Consider the following 19,226-nt stretch of genomic DNA (forward strand, 5'->3'; position numbering starts at 1 on the left):
GCAAGAGATAAAACAGACCTTACTTTTGAAAATAATCTTTACCAACTTTTCACAGATCTGGCTCCTGCCACTGTCTAGCGCCGCCGAGCCATGAAGTCTTTTCTTCAAATTTTAACAGCACATGATATAAAATATAAGTGGGGCTTCCCCTTTAAGCTGTTGTTCACTTACAACTCAAGGCAGATAGCTATTGCTACCCCAGAGGAAGCGCAAAAGAAATTTGAATCTTTGAAGCTGACTTTACCTAGAAGATCCCCAGCAAGCTCACCGGCTCACAGCCAGCATTCCACACGCTCTGCGCCATTGTGGGAGACGGTTAAGCCACGCTGTACAACATCCAGGAGACGAAGAAGTTTCCTTTCTCCCTCTAGAATGTCAGATCCAGGATGAAAATTGAGACAAACCTATTTTTTCTATTTTTATATCCTGATCGCTGCTAATTTGAGTTTTTGATCTATTTTTTGAGCCTCAGTGCATAACTCCTTTTTTTTTGTATATAACGTTATTGAGACTGTTCAGGCTACAACCTAGTTCAAGAATTTTTATATTTCATAGCAGCAAGACTTAGTTCCACCAGGATGTCGGTTAACTCGAGTGTTTTGGCTTCTCATGACATTTAACTATAGTCCATTTAACCTCCTTTCTTTTTTGCAGGTTAATAGAGACTGATTAAGTTAATCTGAACTTTTATTATTATCAGTCTCCATACGGTTTAGTAATATGCTGTTCATCTACCTCAATTGAGTAATGTAGTTATCTAGGCCTGCCAAGAGGTCGAGGTTTACCCACACTCTTATCTTTATTTTTATTTTGGTTTATTAGCCTTAAAGGAGAAATCCTCAGTCGTGTAATAGTTACACTGGTATAATATTGTGACGAGTTGTTTTAGCTTTCCTTAAAAAAGGTTTTAGTCGGTATGCTATGCGACCGGAGGGGGCAGCTAGACCCCCTGCAACATTGTTGGCTCAGCACCTGACTTTGTCAGCTGCGCTTTTGGTAGTCTGTGCTCTCCGAACACAGGCTCGACCAAAACATGATGCTATATTGTCTCCCCCTGCCTGGTCTCCGTTCAGGGAGACACAATCCCTAACATTTACTTTATCTCACAGGTTCTTCTTTTCCATTCTTTCCTTCCTTCTTTCTATTTTTTCTGCTTGTCTTTCCTTCAAGCTGTCTTGTTGCAGGAAGTCCTGGTTCATCTTTTTGGTGCTCGCACTTAAGCATTCTAATATTAATGGTTATTATGGCTTCGCCAACTAACTCAGAAAATCTGATAATTATTTCTCATAACGTCCAAGGTTTTAACTCTCCTCACAAAAGAGCTAAAGCCTTTAAATACTACAAATCCTGTAAGGCTGACGTGGTTTGTCTGCAAGAGACGAGGTTCTCGGTCTCTTCCCACCCTTCCTTCCTTAGCTACTATTACCCCTTGGTGTTCAATTCTTGTGCTAGGGAAAAAGTCAGAGGGGTTACGATAGCATTCCGCAGAGGTTTACCTTTCAAATGCACATTCCACATTGCTGACCCAACCGGGAGATATTTACTACTAGTGGGGACACTACATGATGTTAAAATTACTATAGTTTCCTATTATGCCCCGAACACCTTTCAAGAAAGGTTTCTTTCTCATCTTCTACAAGTTATAAGTCACCATAGTGAAGGTATGTTGTTACTGTGCGGGGACACTAATGCTGTATTAAATGAGCTCTTAGATAGGTCCAAACCAAACAAGCGTTTAACCCCATCGCAACAACCAGGGTCCCCTAATCCTTCCGTGATTAATACCCTTTTCCGTTCAGAAAATCTCTTTGATGTATGGAGAGAATTGAGCCCGCACAGCACGTGATTATACCTTTTTTTCCAATCCACACAACAGTTTCTGTCGTATTGATCATTTTTTCCTTCAGCAGCACTTTTTGTCTAATGCACATAAAGCAAAGATTTTAACAGTCCCCTGGTCCGATCATTAATCTCTCATCCCTAGTGCCTAGGCGAACCAGTTATAAATGGCGCATTAATGACTCCCTCCTTTCTGACAAAATTATACTAGAGAAGCTTCACACTTACATACAAGAATATATAGAAGATAGCCAAGATTCGGTTACATCCCCTATCTCTTATGGGAAGCTTTGAAAGTAACGATTAGAGGTCGTGTGATTGGATTAGCTTCATATAAAAAGCGACAGCGCCAGAAAGATATTTCAGAACTGACCAGCAAGCTTGAAGCGACTGAATCAGACTAGAAGGCCAACCCAACTACTGCTTTAAAATCTGAAAGAGACCAACTTAGAACCCAACTTGACCTGAAACTTACTGACTCAGCTGAAAAACAATTGCGCTGGCAGCGACATAAATACTATCATTGGGCCAATAAATCACATACTCTACTTGCCAAAAAACTTAAAAATAAAATATATAAACCTCCTACACTGTCAGTCCGCCTACCTAATGGACAAATCACTTCTGATCCCTCCAAAATAGTGACAGGATTTTATGATTTTCTAAAAGATCTGTATGGTCCTCAACGAGACGTTAACTCCAGTGAAATTGATGCATTTTTGGAGGGGGTCCCTCTGCCACGTGTCTCCTCTGCTCTAGCGGAGGCGCTTGGCAGGGATATTTCCCTGGAAGAAGTACAGTTGGCTATAAAATCTATTAAATCTAAGACACCAGGCCCTGATGGCTTTTCAGGATTGTTTTACAAAAAATTCTCGGCGGCTCTGAGTCCCTTGCTGGTTTCTCTCTTTAATGCATATAAAAGGGGCCTTACCCCAAATGCCTGCTCTCTTCAGGCTGACATTACAATGATACGCAAAGTGGATACAGATGTCCTAGAAGTTCACCAATTCAGGCCGATATCCATTCTTAACATTGATAATAAACTCCCTGGGAAAATATTAGCAACTAGGATTAATACGTTCTTGGGGGATATAATTTATAGAGACCAGGTCGGGTTTGTACCAGGGCGACAAGCTTCAGATGCCACACTTAGGGCAATTGAAGTAATTAAGTTACTGCGAAACAGAAAATTCCAGGCCTGTGTCTTTCCTTAGATATATACAAGGCATTTGACACAGTGTCTTGGAGTTACCTGTTCAAGGTACTTGAGAGATGGGGACTAGGGAACCCTTTTATAACCTGGATCAAGGTTTTATAATTCTGATCCAAAGGCGAAAGCACAATATGCAGGATATTCCTCCCCGCTTTTTAATATAACTAGAGGCACCCGTCAAGGGTGCCCATTGTCACCTATTTTATTTATACTGGCAATGGAGCCGCTAGCCCTGACTATACGTCAGAACCGGGGCATTCAGGGGGTGGAGGTGGCGGGGGTCCAGCATAAACTTAATTTATTCGCTGATGATCTTTTGTTGTTTCTTACGGAACCTGCCTCTTCTATCCCCGAATTGCTCTCAATATTGTCTAGGTTCTCTAGAGTTTCAGGTCTGAAGGTAAACCCCCAAAAGTCACAACTTCTCAATATAACACTAGACCCAGACACTTGCCAGTATATAAAAGCTAGATTTCCATTCACATGGTCCAAAACTCAATAGAATACCTGGGTATAAACTTTACAGCTAACTATAAGGCACTGTTCTTTATAACTATTACCCCCTTGCCAAACAGATATCTCAATACTTGATGCAGTGGTCCTCTTATAATTTCTCCTGGTTGGGTCGGATAAATGCTATCAAAATGACACTATTACCTAAGATATTATATTACTTCCGAATGTTACCGGTTCGTGTTCCCCCACACTTTTTACGCTTACTGCAGTCAAAGTTGTTTAAATTTATATGGAATAACTCTCGCCCCAGGATCCCCAAATTCACTATCTATATATCCATAGGACTAAAGGGGGTTTAGGAGTTCCCAACCTAAGTAATTATTACCAAGCAGCTCAACTGGCCCATCTCATTGATCTTTATTAAGGACCCAATATGTCTACCTGGATTCTGTTTGAGATCCCAGCTGCATCTCCACAATCAGTACAAACCCCCTTATGGCTTCCTAAACAACTAAGGCCTAAATCTCTAGGGATAGTGTTCCAACACTATCTATCAGTTTGGGATTCTATCCGCTTTTCAAAAGGTCTTATGTCACCCTCTCGGCCTCTGATGTCCTTTATAAATAATCCTTTATTTATTCGTGGTTACGAGGGTCCATATAACTTTAAATGGTGGAGGGAACGTGGACTGGAACAAGTTAAATCACTTTTAGGGTGCTCTGAAATTCTTTCCTGGGGAGATCTGCAAGGAAAATACCAGATTCCTCCCATTGAGAAATTCCGTTATTTGCAACTCAGACATTGGCTTTCCTCCCTTCTTCCATCTCAGACCCAATTTCCTATTTCCCTGACCAGATTTGAAAATCTCTGTATGCATAATCCTTTTGCAAAAGGGATTCTGTCTGATCTTTATACAGCTCTAACAGACCCATTGCCATCCTTCTGCCATGGCTATGTAACTAGATGGTAATCAGATTTGAAGGGAGGAAGGCCAAAGGAGGATTGGGAAGAGACCTGGAACATAATCCCTAAGTTATCACTTAATTTGGCGATAGTGGAATCATCCTACAAGATCTTTTTAAGATGGTACTGGATGCCAGCAAGATTGGCTCACATTCCAGGAGCAGGCGAGGGCCTGTGTTTCAGGGGGTGCGGGGTTAAGGGTGATCTACTCCACGTATTTTGGTCTTGCACCCTGCTTTCAAGACTATGGTCAAGGGTTTTTAGAATGCTCCAAGCCTTATTCCACAAAACAATCCCAAGAGACCCTTGGATAGTCTTGCTACATGGTAAAATAGACGCCCTTAATAAATCACAAAGAACACTAACCCACTTTATATTTGCTGCAGCGACACAGACAATAGCACGTGCTTGGAAAACTCAATTTGTATCATTTGAAGAAATTAAATAGAGAGTGATGACCTCTATGACGCAGGAGCATTTGGCAGCTATATTAGATGATGAGGTGGATAAATATTGCAAGATTTGGGACCCTTGGAAGTTGTATATAGGTTTACCTTAAATCATTAGACCACTTTGTCTTGATCGTGCTTATATGGAACCAGTCTTCCTGCTCTCCCCTCTTTCACTCTCTTTCTTCTTTTCTCCTTTCCTTTGCTTTACTTCCTTCTCTCTGTTCTTCCTGTTGATTCCCGGAAATCCGGGATCCAGTTGTTTGATTTCAGTCTATAGTAGGCATGTTAACCCGAGTCTAGGACCACTAATGACCCACTTTTTAAATATAGAATGAGAGGCCTTTGGCAAGACTCATGTGTTCCTGCACTCTTCTCTGTGGACTTTACTTCTACAAATGCCTACATTGTAATAGACATATCTTGTTGTACAATTGTATTGGTGAATTATGTTGAGCTTTTCTATCTCTTTGAAAATAATAAAAATTTTGAAACAGAAAATTTTCCAAAACCGACACTAAGCCCATTGTTTAATATTTCTGAGTGACGTGTACTTTGTGCTGCAGTGCTGCACCAGTTTTCAGTACAGACAGCCCAATTCCATTCAAATTACTAGAATAATCATTTGCTCAGGCCAGGAACAATTGTTGGTTGTTTCCAAGTACAAACTCAGTGACTAGCCAGAAGCTCTGACACTCCCAGCATTTACACACTCTCTTTCAGTCAGTGTGGGACTGTTCAGCATTTTTATTCAAATAATCTAGGTAAATTTTATTCAATAACATCAAGAAGTTTTATTGGCTAAGTAAAAAAAAATAAAAGAGTAAGCTTTCGGCTATTGTGCCTTTATCATACTGAATCCTGTACACTGACAAGATGTTAGAAAAGACAGCTATGTACTTTACATGCAACATCAAAAGGGATTTTTTTGGAAACATAAATACATGTCATTAGATGTCCTAATTGAAAAAAGACATCCAAATAAGGTCCTGAGAGGATGTTCGCATTTATGACAAACAGATAAGACCCTTTGTTTACTCAATCATCACATAACTGAGATTCTGCCTGGCACAGAGACATCGTACAGTCTGAGTTCAAGAGTTATCTACAAGCAGAATGGAATCTGTTTGTCTGGGCTGAAAAAGTTAAGACATTAAATATCAATATCAATTTCATACCAATTTCAATTACATTTCTTTCCCATTTTTGCCAATATGCAATTCACTTTTCACCTGAGTTTTCTCCTAAGTGATATTTTCACACCTTGCCAATAAAATGCCTTTTAAATCCCCAGCAAGCAAGAAAATAACAACATAATTGTGATGTTACTTTTCACCTAGTTTGTGGTACTTTTTCAGTTGCAGAGTCCTAAAAAGTTAATTTAAAAGTTAAAAAAAGTTGAAAAATTGTCTCCTAGGAGAAAACTTTTATCGTATATAGGCCTTTGTCTTAAATGTATCTATGAAATCAATGCATGGTTATATCATTTCACTACTAATAAAAATCCCTGCTTGAACTACAAAAAACAATGTCACATTCTCAAATGTATAATCTAAAGTTATATCCTAAAAAAAGTAGAGAAATGTAAACTGGTATAGCACTGTCAATGTTAAGGTTAACAAATTTGCTCTGTGTCCGTGGTGGTTCAAACCCACGCAAAAATACTCCATAAGCACCATCAAATGGGAAAAAAATAAATAAATAAATCTCTGTATACACCAATCCTAACAATGTTTTCACACATCTGTAGGTACTGCATATCATCAGGTGGAGATCAAAGATATTCCCAATGTAGCCTTTTCAGTCTTGCTTTTATAAACAGGCAGTTCATTTGCCAGTCTTTTGAGATGCTCAATCTGATAATTGCATAGTCCCGTGTGCATTGTAACCAATGATTTGTTTTCAGTCCCTTTTTGCAAATTTTACATTTTTATATTTACATTTTCTGATCTATTTCCTTGTTTGCTCTCTCTCTTATGTACAATATCTTTATTACATTATTTTTTATTGATCCGTTTTCTAGAAAAAAAAGTAACAAATATTAACACAGAAAGTGAAAAGATGAAAATAAAACACAAAAAATACTCATACAATACAAAGCACATTCACATGGGCCAAGAGGAATGTTTGGAAGCAAATCCAAATATTGAATTGCTCTTTAACCCTCCTGGCGGTTTGCAAAAAAATCGCCAGGGGGCAGCAAATCTTTTTTTTTAAATTTTTTTTTTTCATGTAGCGAGACAAAGTCTCGCTACATGATAGCCGCTGCTCAGCGGCATCCCCCCAGCCCCTCCGATCGCCGCCGGGATCTCCCGGAGGGCTTCCCCCGTCGCCATGGCGACGGGGCGGGATGACGTCACCGACGTCATCGACGTCGTGACGTCAAAGGGGATTCCGATCCACCCCATAGAGCTGCCTGGCACCGATTGGCCAGGCAGCGCACGGGGTCTGGGGGGGGGGGCGGCTGCGGCGCGACGGATAGCGGTGGATCGGCGGGTAGCGATCGGGCACTGCACGCAGCTAGCAAAGTGCTAGCTGCGTGCAGCAAAAAAAAAATTATGCAAATCGGCCCAGCGGGGCCTGAGCGGTGCCTTCCGGCAGGTTACCCCGAGCTCAGCTCGGGCTTACCGCCAGGAAGGTTAATGGGCTTATTTGAGTTTTCCTGCTCTATTCTTATTGGTCCACAAGAATGCTCTGTGTCAGCGCTCCTAATCAGTATTGTTGCAGGATGTGGAGGGAATGGATGGCAATCATTAGATGGCCTATCAAACTAATAGTAGGTTAAGAAAACAAGAGAAAAGAAAATCTGTACAGTAAATGGAAAAATAGAAGAACCTGAAAAACAAAGGAAGAAGTATGCATATTAAAATTACAGAAGATAAAAGAATACAGAAGAGTGAAATATAGAATTATACAAAATAGGATGAAAATATAAGAGTATCCATGAAAAAATAAGGTGATAGTGTGTTTTAATGATAAATTATCTTTAAAAAAAAATGTTTATTGTGGCTTTTATTTTTAAAATTTTGGAGAACACAAACAATGTGGGGGTCCCACCCCCTAGCATGCTTACTCCCCATCCTCGCATTTAATCTGATATTCCCTAGGGAATTTTAAATATGTGAGTGTGGGGCCCTGCCTACTGAACATTATGGGCCCAAACTGTCCATCGGCTTGGGGGATTCTGCAAAGGGAGGGTGGCTTTCCAAATTCCAGAATGAAACTGCAAAATACAGCTTATTTATTTATTGTATTTATAAAGCGCCAACATATTACGCAGGGATGGACATTAGTTTAGGTTACAGACAATATATAATAGTACAAGGTAATGCTTAGTCAGTCACTGGATGGAGCATGGAGATAAGGCAAGTTAGGTTCACTCATATGCATAGCATGGGTTCACAGTAATGGAGGTGCATGATCAGGTAGGACACAAAAGGAGGAGGACGCTGCCCAAAGGTTTACAAGTTAGAGGGAGAGGTAGGGACATGAAAGGTAGCGGACCAGAGTTCAGCTGTGGGTTTAGAGCAATTATGAGGTGTGGTAGGCCAGATTGAAAAGGTGAGTGGAGGTAGTGAGTTCCATAGTGTTGAAGCAGCTCTTGAGAAGTCCTGGAGGCGTGCATGGGACTGGGTGATGCGGGGGGCAGTCAGGCGAAGTTCATTGGAAGAGCGGAGTGAGCAGCTAGGCGTGTACCTCTGAGTAAGATCGGAAATGTAGGTTGGACAGGTTTTGTGGACAGATTTGTAGGTCAGACACAGTATCTTGAATCTGATTCTGGACTGGATAGGAAGCTAGTGGAGGGATTCACGGAGGGGAGCCGCCGTGGTGGAGGGATGGGAGGAGTGGATAATTCTGGTTGCCGCATTTATGATGGACTGCAGTGGGGCTGTTCGGGTCATAGGGAGACCAGACAGAAGGGCATTGCTTAGAAATGGGAAAGCTTGAATTTCAGCTTTACAGTTTCTAGGCTGGATTGTGCAGTTCTATTTTGCTGTACAAGATAACCTAAGTAAACTCTTCCACACATCTTGTCATAACCTTTTTTGAAGATCAGGAAAACTAGCAGTTTTTCCAGCCATTCACAGAAAGGTGACGTCAAGAAGTGCCAGCGAATTACACGCTGGCAGCCAATGCACTCTGGAGAGAGGAGAGATGTGTTAGCCTGCCAAGCCTGTGTGTGTTATGTTAAGGCTAAAATATTTGGAATCGGTCTGGCCTGTCAAGACCTAAGGATTTTACAAGACATAAGGACTATGAACTGTTTATTAGCTAATGTAAGCTGTTTTCTTTTCTTTGTTGAACTGTTTGTGTGCTGACCAGAAACTGTTCAAGTTGTGTCACAAAAATAAATGAACCTGCTTTTACATGGACTGAACCGACCCTGAAATATCACAGTTGATGAGCTGAGTTTGAAAATAAATAAATAAAAGGAAATACCATTTTTTTTGGATTATAAGACGCACCGGAGTATAAGACGCACCTAGTTTGTGAGGAAGGAAATTAAGAATAAAAAGATTTTGAGCAGTAAATTAAGAAAAAATCTTAGCCAAATAGTGTTTTGAAACATTTTATATCAACTACAGTATATAAAGTGCCCAGCAGCACAACAGCATTGGCATTAAGAACCATATTGGAACCTGTCATGAAGACATTTTTCTGCATCCTGAATTCACACAATGGCCTCAAATCACTAAGCTTATCTCCTGTCTTTAACCCTCCTGGCAGTATGAAAAATTCCGCCAGGAGGCAGCGCAGCAGTTTTTTTTTTTTTTAAATCATGTAGCGAGCCCAGGGCTCGCTACATGATAGCCGCTGCTCAGCGGCTTCCCCCCGCCCGCTTCAATCGCCTTCGGCGATCTCCGATCAGGAAATCCCGTGCAAAGAACGGGATTTCCTGGAGGGCTTCCCCCGCCATGGCGACGGGGCAGGATGACGTCACCGACGTCACCGACGTCGGGACGTCATTGGGAGTCCCGATCCACCCCTCGGCGCTGCCTGGCACTGATTGGCCAGGCAGTGCACGGGGTCTGGGGGGGGGGGCGCGCGCCGCAACGGATAGCGGCGATCGGGCGCGGGGCGGCGGCGATCGGTGTGCTGGTGCAGCTAGCAAAGTGCTAGCTGCGTCCAGCAAAAAAAAAATTATGTAAATCGGCCCAGCAGGGCCTGAGCAGCACCCTCCGGCGGCTTACCCCATGTCACACACGGGGTTACCGCTAAGGAGGTTAACCTCCTTGCCGGTCTAAAAAATCCGGCAAGGAGGCAGCGCCACACATTTTTTAATTTTTTTTTTTTTTAAATCATGTAGCGAGCCAAGGGCTCGCTACATGATAGCCGCTAAGCGGCGGCATCCCCCCACCCACTCCGATCGCCTTCGGCGATCAGAGTGTGCAGGGAATCCCGTTGAGAACGGGATTTCCTGCAGGGCTTCCCCGGTCGCCATAGCGACGGGGCGGGATGACGTCACCGACGTCATGGACGTCGGGACGTCATAGGGAATCCCGATCCGCCCCTCAACGCTGCCTGGCACTGATTGGCCAGGCAGCGCAGGGCTCTGGGGCGGGGGGGAGCGACTCGGCGCGGCGGATTGCGGCGGATCGGCGGCGATCGGAAGTTACAAGCAGCTAGCAAAGTGCTAGCTGCTTGTAACAAAAAAAATTATGCAAATCGGCCCAGCGGGGCCTGAGATATCCTCCTGCGCAGGTTACCCCGAGCTGAGCTCGGGATAACCGGCAAGGAGGTTAATAACGTTTCTGGAGTTATCACCATGGTGATAAAGCATGTAGTATTCAGGAAACATTTTACCTCAGGCAAACCTAAAGTTAACTCTTCTGTCTTTAAGTTAACTCTTCAATCCTTAAAATATCTCCAGAGTTAAAGACAGGTTGTTAATTAACTGCATGTGAAAATAACTACAGAGGAGGTAACTTAACTACAGAGGAGGTAAATTAACTACAGAGGAGGTAACTTAAGGAATGAAGAGATAAGATAACTCTCTCACTGTTTGGAGGTAAGTTTTCTCTTGCCTTATTATCTCCAGCATGATCTTGGTGAATTGAGGCCATTGATTATTGATTTAGCATGGTATCCAGAACCTTCCTCTCCCCTCCCCCCCAAATTCACTTGATTTTGTTACAGTATGGAACCTCTACTGGTAACAGTATATCCACTTTCATTGAGTACTGTAAATATGGGGTATGATAAGCACTCAGTATGCCTCTCAAGACTGTATTATTATGCCCCTAAATATTGTCAGTATGGATTTGGTAATATGGTACAGTAGTTCTGTACCTGTCTCTCCTCACTAGTGCTGCCGCTGCAAGTGTGATGCTGATGTAATGGAGGTGGGAGTATGTTCTTCAGGAGCCTGTCTGTAGAGTGATTGGAGGGGGCGGAGCTTCAGCCTCTGCAGAATCCAATAGGCGAACAAGCATGTAGCCATGCACGGAGACCCGCTGATCGCTGAGTGGAGCAAGACCACACACAGCTGTCCTGCGGGAGCCAAGTGCGAATGCCTGCCAAGATCGCTGAGCCTGCAGTGCCACTCAGAACCTATCACCACCGGGCAGCACAGCGCTCTGATCCCCGCCATGGAGCCACTCCCAGACACCCAAATCAGCCGCTCAGACACAACACACATGAACAACTTTTGCGGCTCCGAGCCCCCACACATCAAGAATATCAGCCACCCAAAGCCCCCCGCACTGATCCACCTGGAAAGCACCGATCCACACAGAGGGAGACCACCCAGACAGCACAGCATTACGACTCAGAGCCCTGCACAGATCACCGCCAGCCAGGTACCGATTACCATACATTACTGAGTCCTGCAAGCTGACACGCTGCCTGACAGTGCTGCAGAGCAGACCACTCACAGGCAGGGAACGTTTTACCAACATTTCTGTGCAAGTTTTTTTTAACCTTTGGAATACAAGATGCACTGACTCCTCCCTCCCCCCCTCCCCTTCTTGGGGGAGAAAAAGTGCATCTTATATTCTGAAAAATACGGTAAATATAGCAGCCTCCATATTCCTCTCAGTTCAGGTGTCCTTTAATCTCCCCACCAAAATATTTTATTCCATAACTCTCATCTTAATGTATTTATTTACTATTTTACCTTCCACTGAAATGAGTAGGAGGTCTACGATTCTACGGTAGCGATGCTACAGTAGTGCATGTGCATTACCAGCAATGGTACTGCTTCAGTGTGTTTATTAATGTCTAATTGTCTGCAAAACTGATTTTAATAATAATAATGAATTGTCTGCAGATTTATGCAGATTCCAATCTCCATATTTACACGATGTAATGATTGCTGGAGGCCCAATTATTGCCCCATTAAGCTTTGTAATTAAACAATCTTATCTTATATACCATTAATGACAATTTCCATATAATGCTTTTAATGCAGATTTGAAAAACATAATAGAACTTAGGAAAATACAAACAAAAAAGTTAAAACAAACTTTACAACAAATGAGACATCTGGTTCCAATAATTTACTGTGGTGTCCCAGCATGAAAGCAGCATGACTTTGATACCACGCAGTCAGTGTACAGCATGTATAACAGTGTAAATTTGCTGTCCCATCAAAATAACTTAACACACAGCCATTAATGTCTAAACTGCTGGCAACAAAAGTGAATACACTTCTAAATGAAGAATTTAAAAATTCTGCCCTAAGTGTAAAAGTTTTTGTGAGTCCCCTATTAATTTGCAGCACTGCCTTAAAGGGAACCTCAACTCAGCCATAAATCATAAAAACGTACTTGTTAATGTCCGCGATAGCTTCCTATACCAGCGGGAATGCATAAAAATGTTTGCATGGCAGCCGTCCGACTCCCAGTCGACAACAACGAAACTAGCTGGCAGCGGGGGATCAGAGGAGCCATGAGTGACTGCGAGGGCACAGGATGGCTGCAGGGGGCTGGTAGATGCCCCAGATAAGTGAAACTCATTGGTTTTTTTTTTAGTTAAGGTTCCCTTTAACTCCCTTGGGCCTAATATTCACTGTTTACCACTGGAATCCTTCTCCAATCCTCCAGGACAAAGCTGGTGGATTTTGGAAACCTTGCACTCATGTGCCTTCCATTTGAGGATTCCCAACAGATGCTCAATAGGCTTCAGGTTTTGAAACAAGCTTTACCAGTCCAGCACCCTTACCCTCAGTTGACTTATCAAGGTGGTTGGAGGTGGAGGTGTGTGGGCCAGTTTCTGAAGGGAGGGGATCGTGCTCTGTTTCAGTATGTCCCAGCACATGTCAACATTCATGGTTCCCTCAATGAACTGTAGATCCCCAATGCTGGCAGCACTCATGAATCTCCAAACCATGACACTCCCACATTCATATCTGACTGTAGGCAAGACACCAAGACACGCTTGTCTTTGTACTTCTTATTTGGTTGCTGCCACTGGACTAGAGTTGGGCGAACAGTTCGGCTGTGTTAGCCGAACTGCAGCCGAACTGTTCGGCTGCCCAAGCTGTCATTTATCTTTGGCTCTTACTACTTCCGGGTCGCAATGACCCGGAGTAGTACGTCTGCGCTGGCCCGGCGGAGCGCGTCCTAGATCGCGCTCCCGTTGCCGGGCACTCTCTGCGCATGTGTGTGACGTCATGAGTGACGTCACACACATGCGCAGAGAGTGCCCGGCAACGGGAGCGCGATCTAGGACGCGCTCCTCCGGGCCAGCGCAGACGTACTACTCCGGGTCATTGCGACCCGGAAGTAGTAAGAGCCAAAGATAAATGACAGCCTGGGCAGCCGAACAGTTCGGCTGCAGTTCGGCTAACACAGCCGAACTGTTCGCCCAACTCTACACTGGACGTGGTTCTAGTAATACATGTCCTTAGTTTGCTTTTTTTCATCAAACTGCTGTGGGCTTCCTTGTGCATCATCTTTAGAAGAAGCTTTCTTCTAGGAAGACAGCCATGCAGACCAATTTGATGCAATGTGCAGTGTATGATCTGAGCACTGAAAGGCTGACTCCTCAACCCTTCAGAACCTGACCTCACCCCTTCAACCAAAGGGTCGGAGACTGTTCTCTGCTGCTACAAGAGGCTTTGGCAGTCTTTGGGAACCTGAGTGCTCCTAAAAACAGTCCGCTCTGTGTTGCGCATGTGCAAGCACACTTTCTTGTGCACTCGCGTATGCGCAGTTCGGGCTCCCGAAGATTGCCGAAGCCTCCCACGGTGGGGATTTTAATGTGGGATCCTGCGCTGGAACGAGTGGACGTGAGAGGAATGGGAAGGCTCTATAGAACCAACAGCCTTCCCTCTCCTTAGGTGAGTATCTGTTTTTTTTCCCCATGGCTTCAGACTCACTTTAAGGCAAATAAAATACTACTAATATTCCATTTACTCAGAGCTTGTTTTACATCTTGATTCCTCAGACAGTAAATAATGGGATTTAGCATTTTTATGATTATAGTATAAAACACAGAGACCACCCAGTCCTGGTCCCCTGAATACACAGATACCGGACGTAAGTACATAAAGAAAACTGGGCAGTAGAATACAGCTACACAGGTAAAGTGAGAGGCACAGGTGGAGAGAGACTTGTACCTACGTTTAGAGCTGCCGGTAATTCTACATACAGCTCTTAAAATACAGAAATATGATATTACTATACAGGTAAAGGAGCCCATTTCTATGGATCCAGCAACAACATAAGCCAACATTTGATTAAGGAAAATATCTTTGCAGGACAGTTGTAGAACAGGATTCCCATCACAGAAGAAATGGTTGACTTGATTTGACTTGCAGAATGGTAGGGTAAAGGCAAAACATGTATGGATCAAGGAATTAAGAATTCCTGTAGTGTGTACTGAGAAGATTAACCATAAACAAGTTGCTTTGTTGATAAGCCTTCCGTAATACAGTGGTTTACATATGGCTACATAGCGATCGTAGGCCATCACAGCCAATAGCATACCTTCAGAGCTTGCAAGGTCTATGAATAAGAACATCTGTGTGGCACAGCCAATTATGGAGATTGTCTTCCTTACAGAGAACATGATGATCATAGCATTGGGTGTAATAGCAGATGAATAAAGGATGTCTATGAGGGACAAATTCATGAGGAAAATGTACATTGGCAGTTGAAGACCAGGAGTTACCAGGATTAACAGAATCATCAAAAAATTGCCCAGCAGGGTCACCAGATACACTAATAAGCAAAGCAAAAAAATAGGCAGCTGCCACCTCGGGTCAGAGGAGAGGCTAGAAAGGACAAATTCACTCACAGTTGTGTTCCACGGGCTCATAGTTTTCTGCACCATCTGCATGACAATGAAGGGGACAGAGTATATTAATATATTGGTAAAATATCCAGAGATTATAATTGCCAAGGCTTGGAAGGCAGTCTACTGGCAATCCTCGTGAGCAATGCTTGCGAAAGATCGGTCCCTCCTGAGAGTCACAGGTTAGACAAATTATTTAGTTTCTTTTTGCTATCGTGATCTTAAACCATACATAAAGATCTACTGAAAATGGAATGAAACCCAACATTTCTTCTTTGCTCTAAAAGATTATTTATAGCATATAATACACCATATATAGCATATAATACATATACTCAGCATTCAAAGGGTTAAATCACAGGACTGACTTTTACTCCTGCAGGGAGATCCTGCATCCAACTGGAGATAACATTATCTTGTGTTTACATTCTTCACTTGATACAATTAAGTAAACATTCTGCGACTGTGCAGAAACTTCTGCTAATGAGTCCTGAACTGAAACACTGCTCAGAAATCATTACTGGGTGCATTTACAATAGAAATTCAACAGTTATGAATAAAATGCACCAGCAGCTTTCAAAGTAAATAAACTGGAATTTGGGAACGTATCATTTCTAAATGAATAATAATACTTGTTCACAAAAGCAAATAAGATAATTGTATGGGTTAAAAAAAAAGAAAACACATTTTTATTGAATATTATGTCAGAGTTTAAAACCACTTTAAGGTGCATACACACATCTAATTTTTATTGGCCAATCACTTACCAATTTTACCACATCCATGTAGTAGGAGGGCCAACAGACTTGTTGGACTCAAGAGCACCTATTAGGAGCTTTTTAACATTAAGACACTTTTTACAGACTGACCTGAAGAAGCGGGTAAGACCAGTGAAACACTTTTATCATTTTTAGTGTCCAGTAAATATTATTTGTAAGCCTAATCCTCAACCGAGGTAAGACTTTTAATGTATCTCATTTAAGAAGGTTTTTTTCCCCATTATACATTTGGTGCGCCTCCCCCTATTCTTCCAGTTTGTCCCTCAGAGTAATCTCTAGAGGTGTTTGTTTGTTTGGAGAGCGACCATCTGAAGACGTATCCTTGACAGATCCAGGTGGAGATGGCATTCTCCACCTGCATGCTACAGTGGTTGCCTTTTAGCAACCCAGCTTTGTAAGTAATTTTTCATCAATCTAATTATCCCATTGGTTTTAATACTAAAATATATTGTAGATCCTGGGCCCCTATTCAATTCACTTTTTCTCTTAAGTTTTCTCCTAGCAGATCATTTTTCATCGTCTGTTTAAAATAACTTTTCAGCACTCTGAAAAAGTACCAAAAGCAGGTGAAAAGGGTCAGTCAAAGGTCAGTAGTTTTTTTTTTCTTATGCTTGCTGCTGGCTTAAAAGGCTTTTTGTTACAAAAAAAATGTATTGATGCTTAACACATACAATAATCATACATATACATCGATCAATACAATATTCAGCATATGTAACGGTCTTGTGTCGTAGCTCAGATGTCTGATTATGTGGTGACCTGCAGAATCACCAATAATACCAGTATAGCAGACAAAGAGCTGAGAGTGTAGTGATTAGGTGCAACCGTAACTTTAATATTTTAATGAGACCTCACCAGAGGGCTGGTGAGGTACTATCAGTACACAGAGCATGCACTAGAGTACAGGCTCCAGCAAGCTGGAGAAAGTAATGACGAAGAGGCCGAATCTCCTGTGGAGCGGGTGATTCAGGATGTACTGCAGCCGAGTGAGACACAAGCAGTACTGCACTAAATAATAACGTCACCAGAGGTGCTGGTGAAGCTAGCACCTCACCAGTGGCGAGGGCCCACTGATGAGTAGAGTGGTCTGACAGGTAAGTTTCGGCAACAGAGAGGTAATTATTAGTACAGAATTGTGAGACAAGAGAGTAGTCGGTAATCAAGCAAAGGTTCAGCAACTAACAAGGCAGATAGGCAAAGGTACAGGATCGGAAAGCAGGATCAGAGTCAGAGGGATAGCCGAGAGTCATACACATGAGATCAATACAATAAGTGATATCCTAGTCTAGGTGTGAAGTCCTTGGCATCAACGCCCGGGAACTAGTCTAACAATAAACAATAACAATGTAGCAATATCCTAGACTAGGTGTGAAGTCCTTAGCATCAACACCTGGGACCTAGTCTAAGGTCTGAGTGCTAACACGCAAGTATTCACGACAACAGACAGCGTGCTAATGAAGCACAGAGGCTTAAGAGGCAGAGGAGACCTCACTGGCAAGCCCCCTACAATCAGCCAATCCGGGGCGCCGTGAGTCTCCTCTGACGTCAGCTGACCAGCAGGTCAGCTGACGCCTCTCTTCCTGGCATAAAGGTCCTGTCTGTGCGCGCGCCCGCGCAAGACAGCGACCCTATGAGCCCAAGAAAGCCCCGTCCTCGGCATCCTAGACGCTGGAGAGACGGGCAAGAGCACGAGGGCAGCTGCGGCGGCGGAACCGTTCGCCGCAGCCACCTCCGCCCCTGGTGACCCAGACGTTGGGGAATTGCGTGGAGACATGGAGGCAGCTGCGGCGGTGGCACCGCTCGCCGCAGCTGTAATTAAACTTGTTACAGCATAATTTTTTTTTTCAATTGCATTGTTTTGGAAAATAAAAACTTTTGTTATAGGTACAGTATACTATAGAGTAAAGGTTAGATAGGTAGGTGCTTCCAGTATAGGTAGCCAGCACAGTTGTCCCCAGTATAGGTTAGATAATACAATACAATACAATACAATAACATTTCTATAGCGCTTTTCTCCCATAGGACTCAAAGCGCTTAGGCTCTCTCAGATTCAGTCATTAGTAGGATGAAGTATTCACACAACAAAAGTTATATTTCTGCAAATGCCAAACTGAACAGGTGGGTTTTCAGTCTGGATTTAAACACGTCCAGGGATGGGGCTGTCCTGATCTGTTGAGGTAAGGAATTCCAAAACGTAGGGGCAGCATGACAGAAGGCTCTGGGACCAAAAGTTTCCAAGTGGACTCTGGGTATGACTAGATTATTAGAACCTGTGGATCTGATAGGTAGGTTCCCCCAGTATAGGTTAGCTAGTATAGTTGGCCCCAGTATAGGTTAGATAGGTAGGTGCCCATAGGTAGGTATCGACACTTTGTTACTAGGGGCATATGTGTGAGGACCACGCTTAAAAGCAAACATACTTACTGCATCCTATGGATATCATGCCTATGCCCTCTATGAGGGCTCATATATCTCTCTTTCTCTCCCCCCACTATGTGGTTGTATACTGGATTAAGATGTTACAAAATATCTCTACGCACCTATAAATATTGCAGACATTAATAGCACTTGTTTAATTTTCATATCATTAGACTGCCAAAGAGAATTAAATTCTACTCTTAGATAGGTATTCATATGCTCGCTATCCCCTCTAGCACCCCCAACTACTGAAGCGCTAACTTGACCCCACATGCATCATATGGATAACAACCATAAAGTATATCAGTGATAATTCACACTTAATTGGGATACCTCTGGACCCTTTAATAGATTGAAACCTTTCCCACCTGGAACTCGGGTTCACCGACACTCTCACCCCCATAAAATAGGAATACAAGTAGCAGGTTTAACACTCCTCATACTGACCAATAGAATACATAGCACAAGATGTTTACTGCCCGGGTCTGACTGCTACCTACGGCTGTCAGCTAATTACACTGATTGCTAAAGTGTCTTACAATATGTTTTCCCTACTCCACTTGAAAAATGGAATAAGGTGTCCTTTCATAATCTTAGATGGGTGAGGAGAACCTTTGCACCTTGTGCGAAGATGGTTCCTCTACTTTCACATAGGAAAGTCGTACAGATTACATACCACATTACGGTACAAAATTTAAGTAGATATATAAATAGCCCCCCCCCCAAAAAAAAAATTTTTTGTGTGTCGGCAAAATGGGTGTCACAACTACCGCTGACGTCAAAAGGAGAGTATTCCCCTTCCTGTAGTAATTAGATGCACAGGCCAGCATAAATTGTTGGTTGTTTGCGAGTACAAACTGAGTGACTCAC

General features: G+C 42.9%; 1 protein-coding gene across 1 annotated transcript in view; it reads right to left on the bottom strand.

Moving 5' to 3' along the window:
- Positions 1–316: 316 nt before the first annotated feature.
- LOC137562267 (olfactory receptor-like protein COR4) overlaps positions 317–19,226 on the bottom strand; it is a 33,992-nt gene continuing 15,082 nt past the window's right edge. Inside the window, exons 2-5 of the mRNA XM_068273600.1 lie at positions 15,163–15,198; positions 14,853–14,978; positions 13,084–13,274; positions 317–367 (exon numbers count right to left, since the gene is read on the bottom strand). Coding sequence (XP_068129701.1) covers positions 317–367; positions 13,084–13,274; positions 14,853–14,978; positions 15,163–15,198 — 404 coding nt within the window. The remainder of the gene's footprint in view (positions 368–13,083; positions 13,275–14,852; positions 14,979–15,162; positions 15,199–19,226) is intronic.

The sequence above is a fragment of the Hyperolius riggenbachi genome, chromosome 3 (genome assembly GCF_040937935.1).
Source record: "Hyperolius riggenbachi isolate aHypRig1 chromosome 3, aHypRig1.pri, whole genome shotgun sequence".
Lineage (NCBI taxonomy): Eukaryota > Metazoa > Chordata > Amphibia > Anura > Hyperoliidae > Hyperolius > Hyperolius riggenbachi.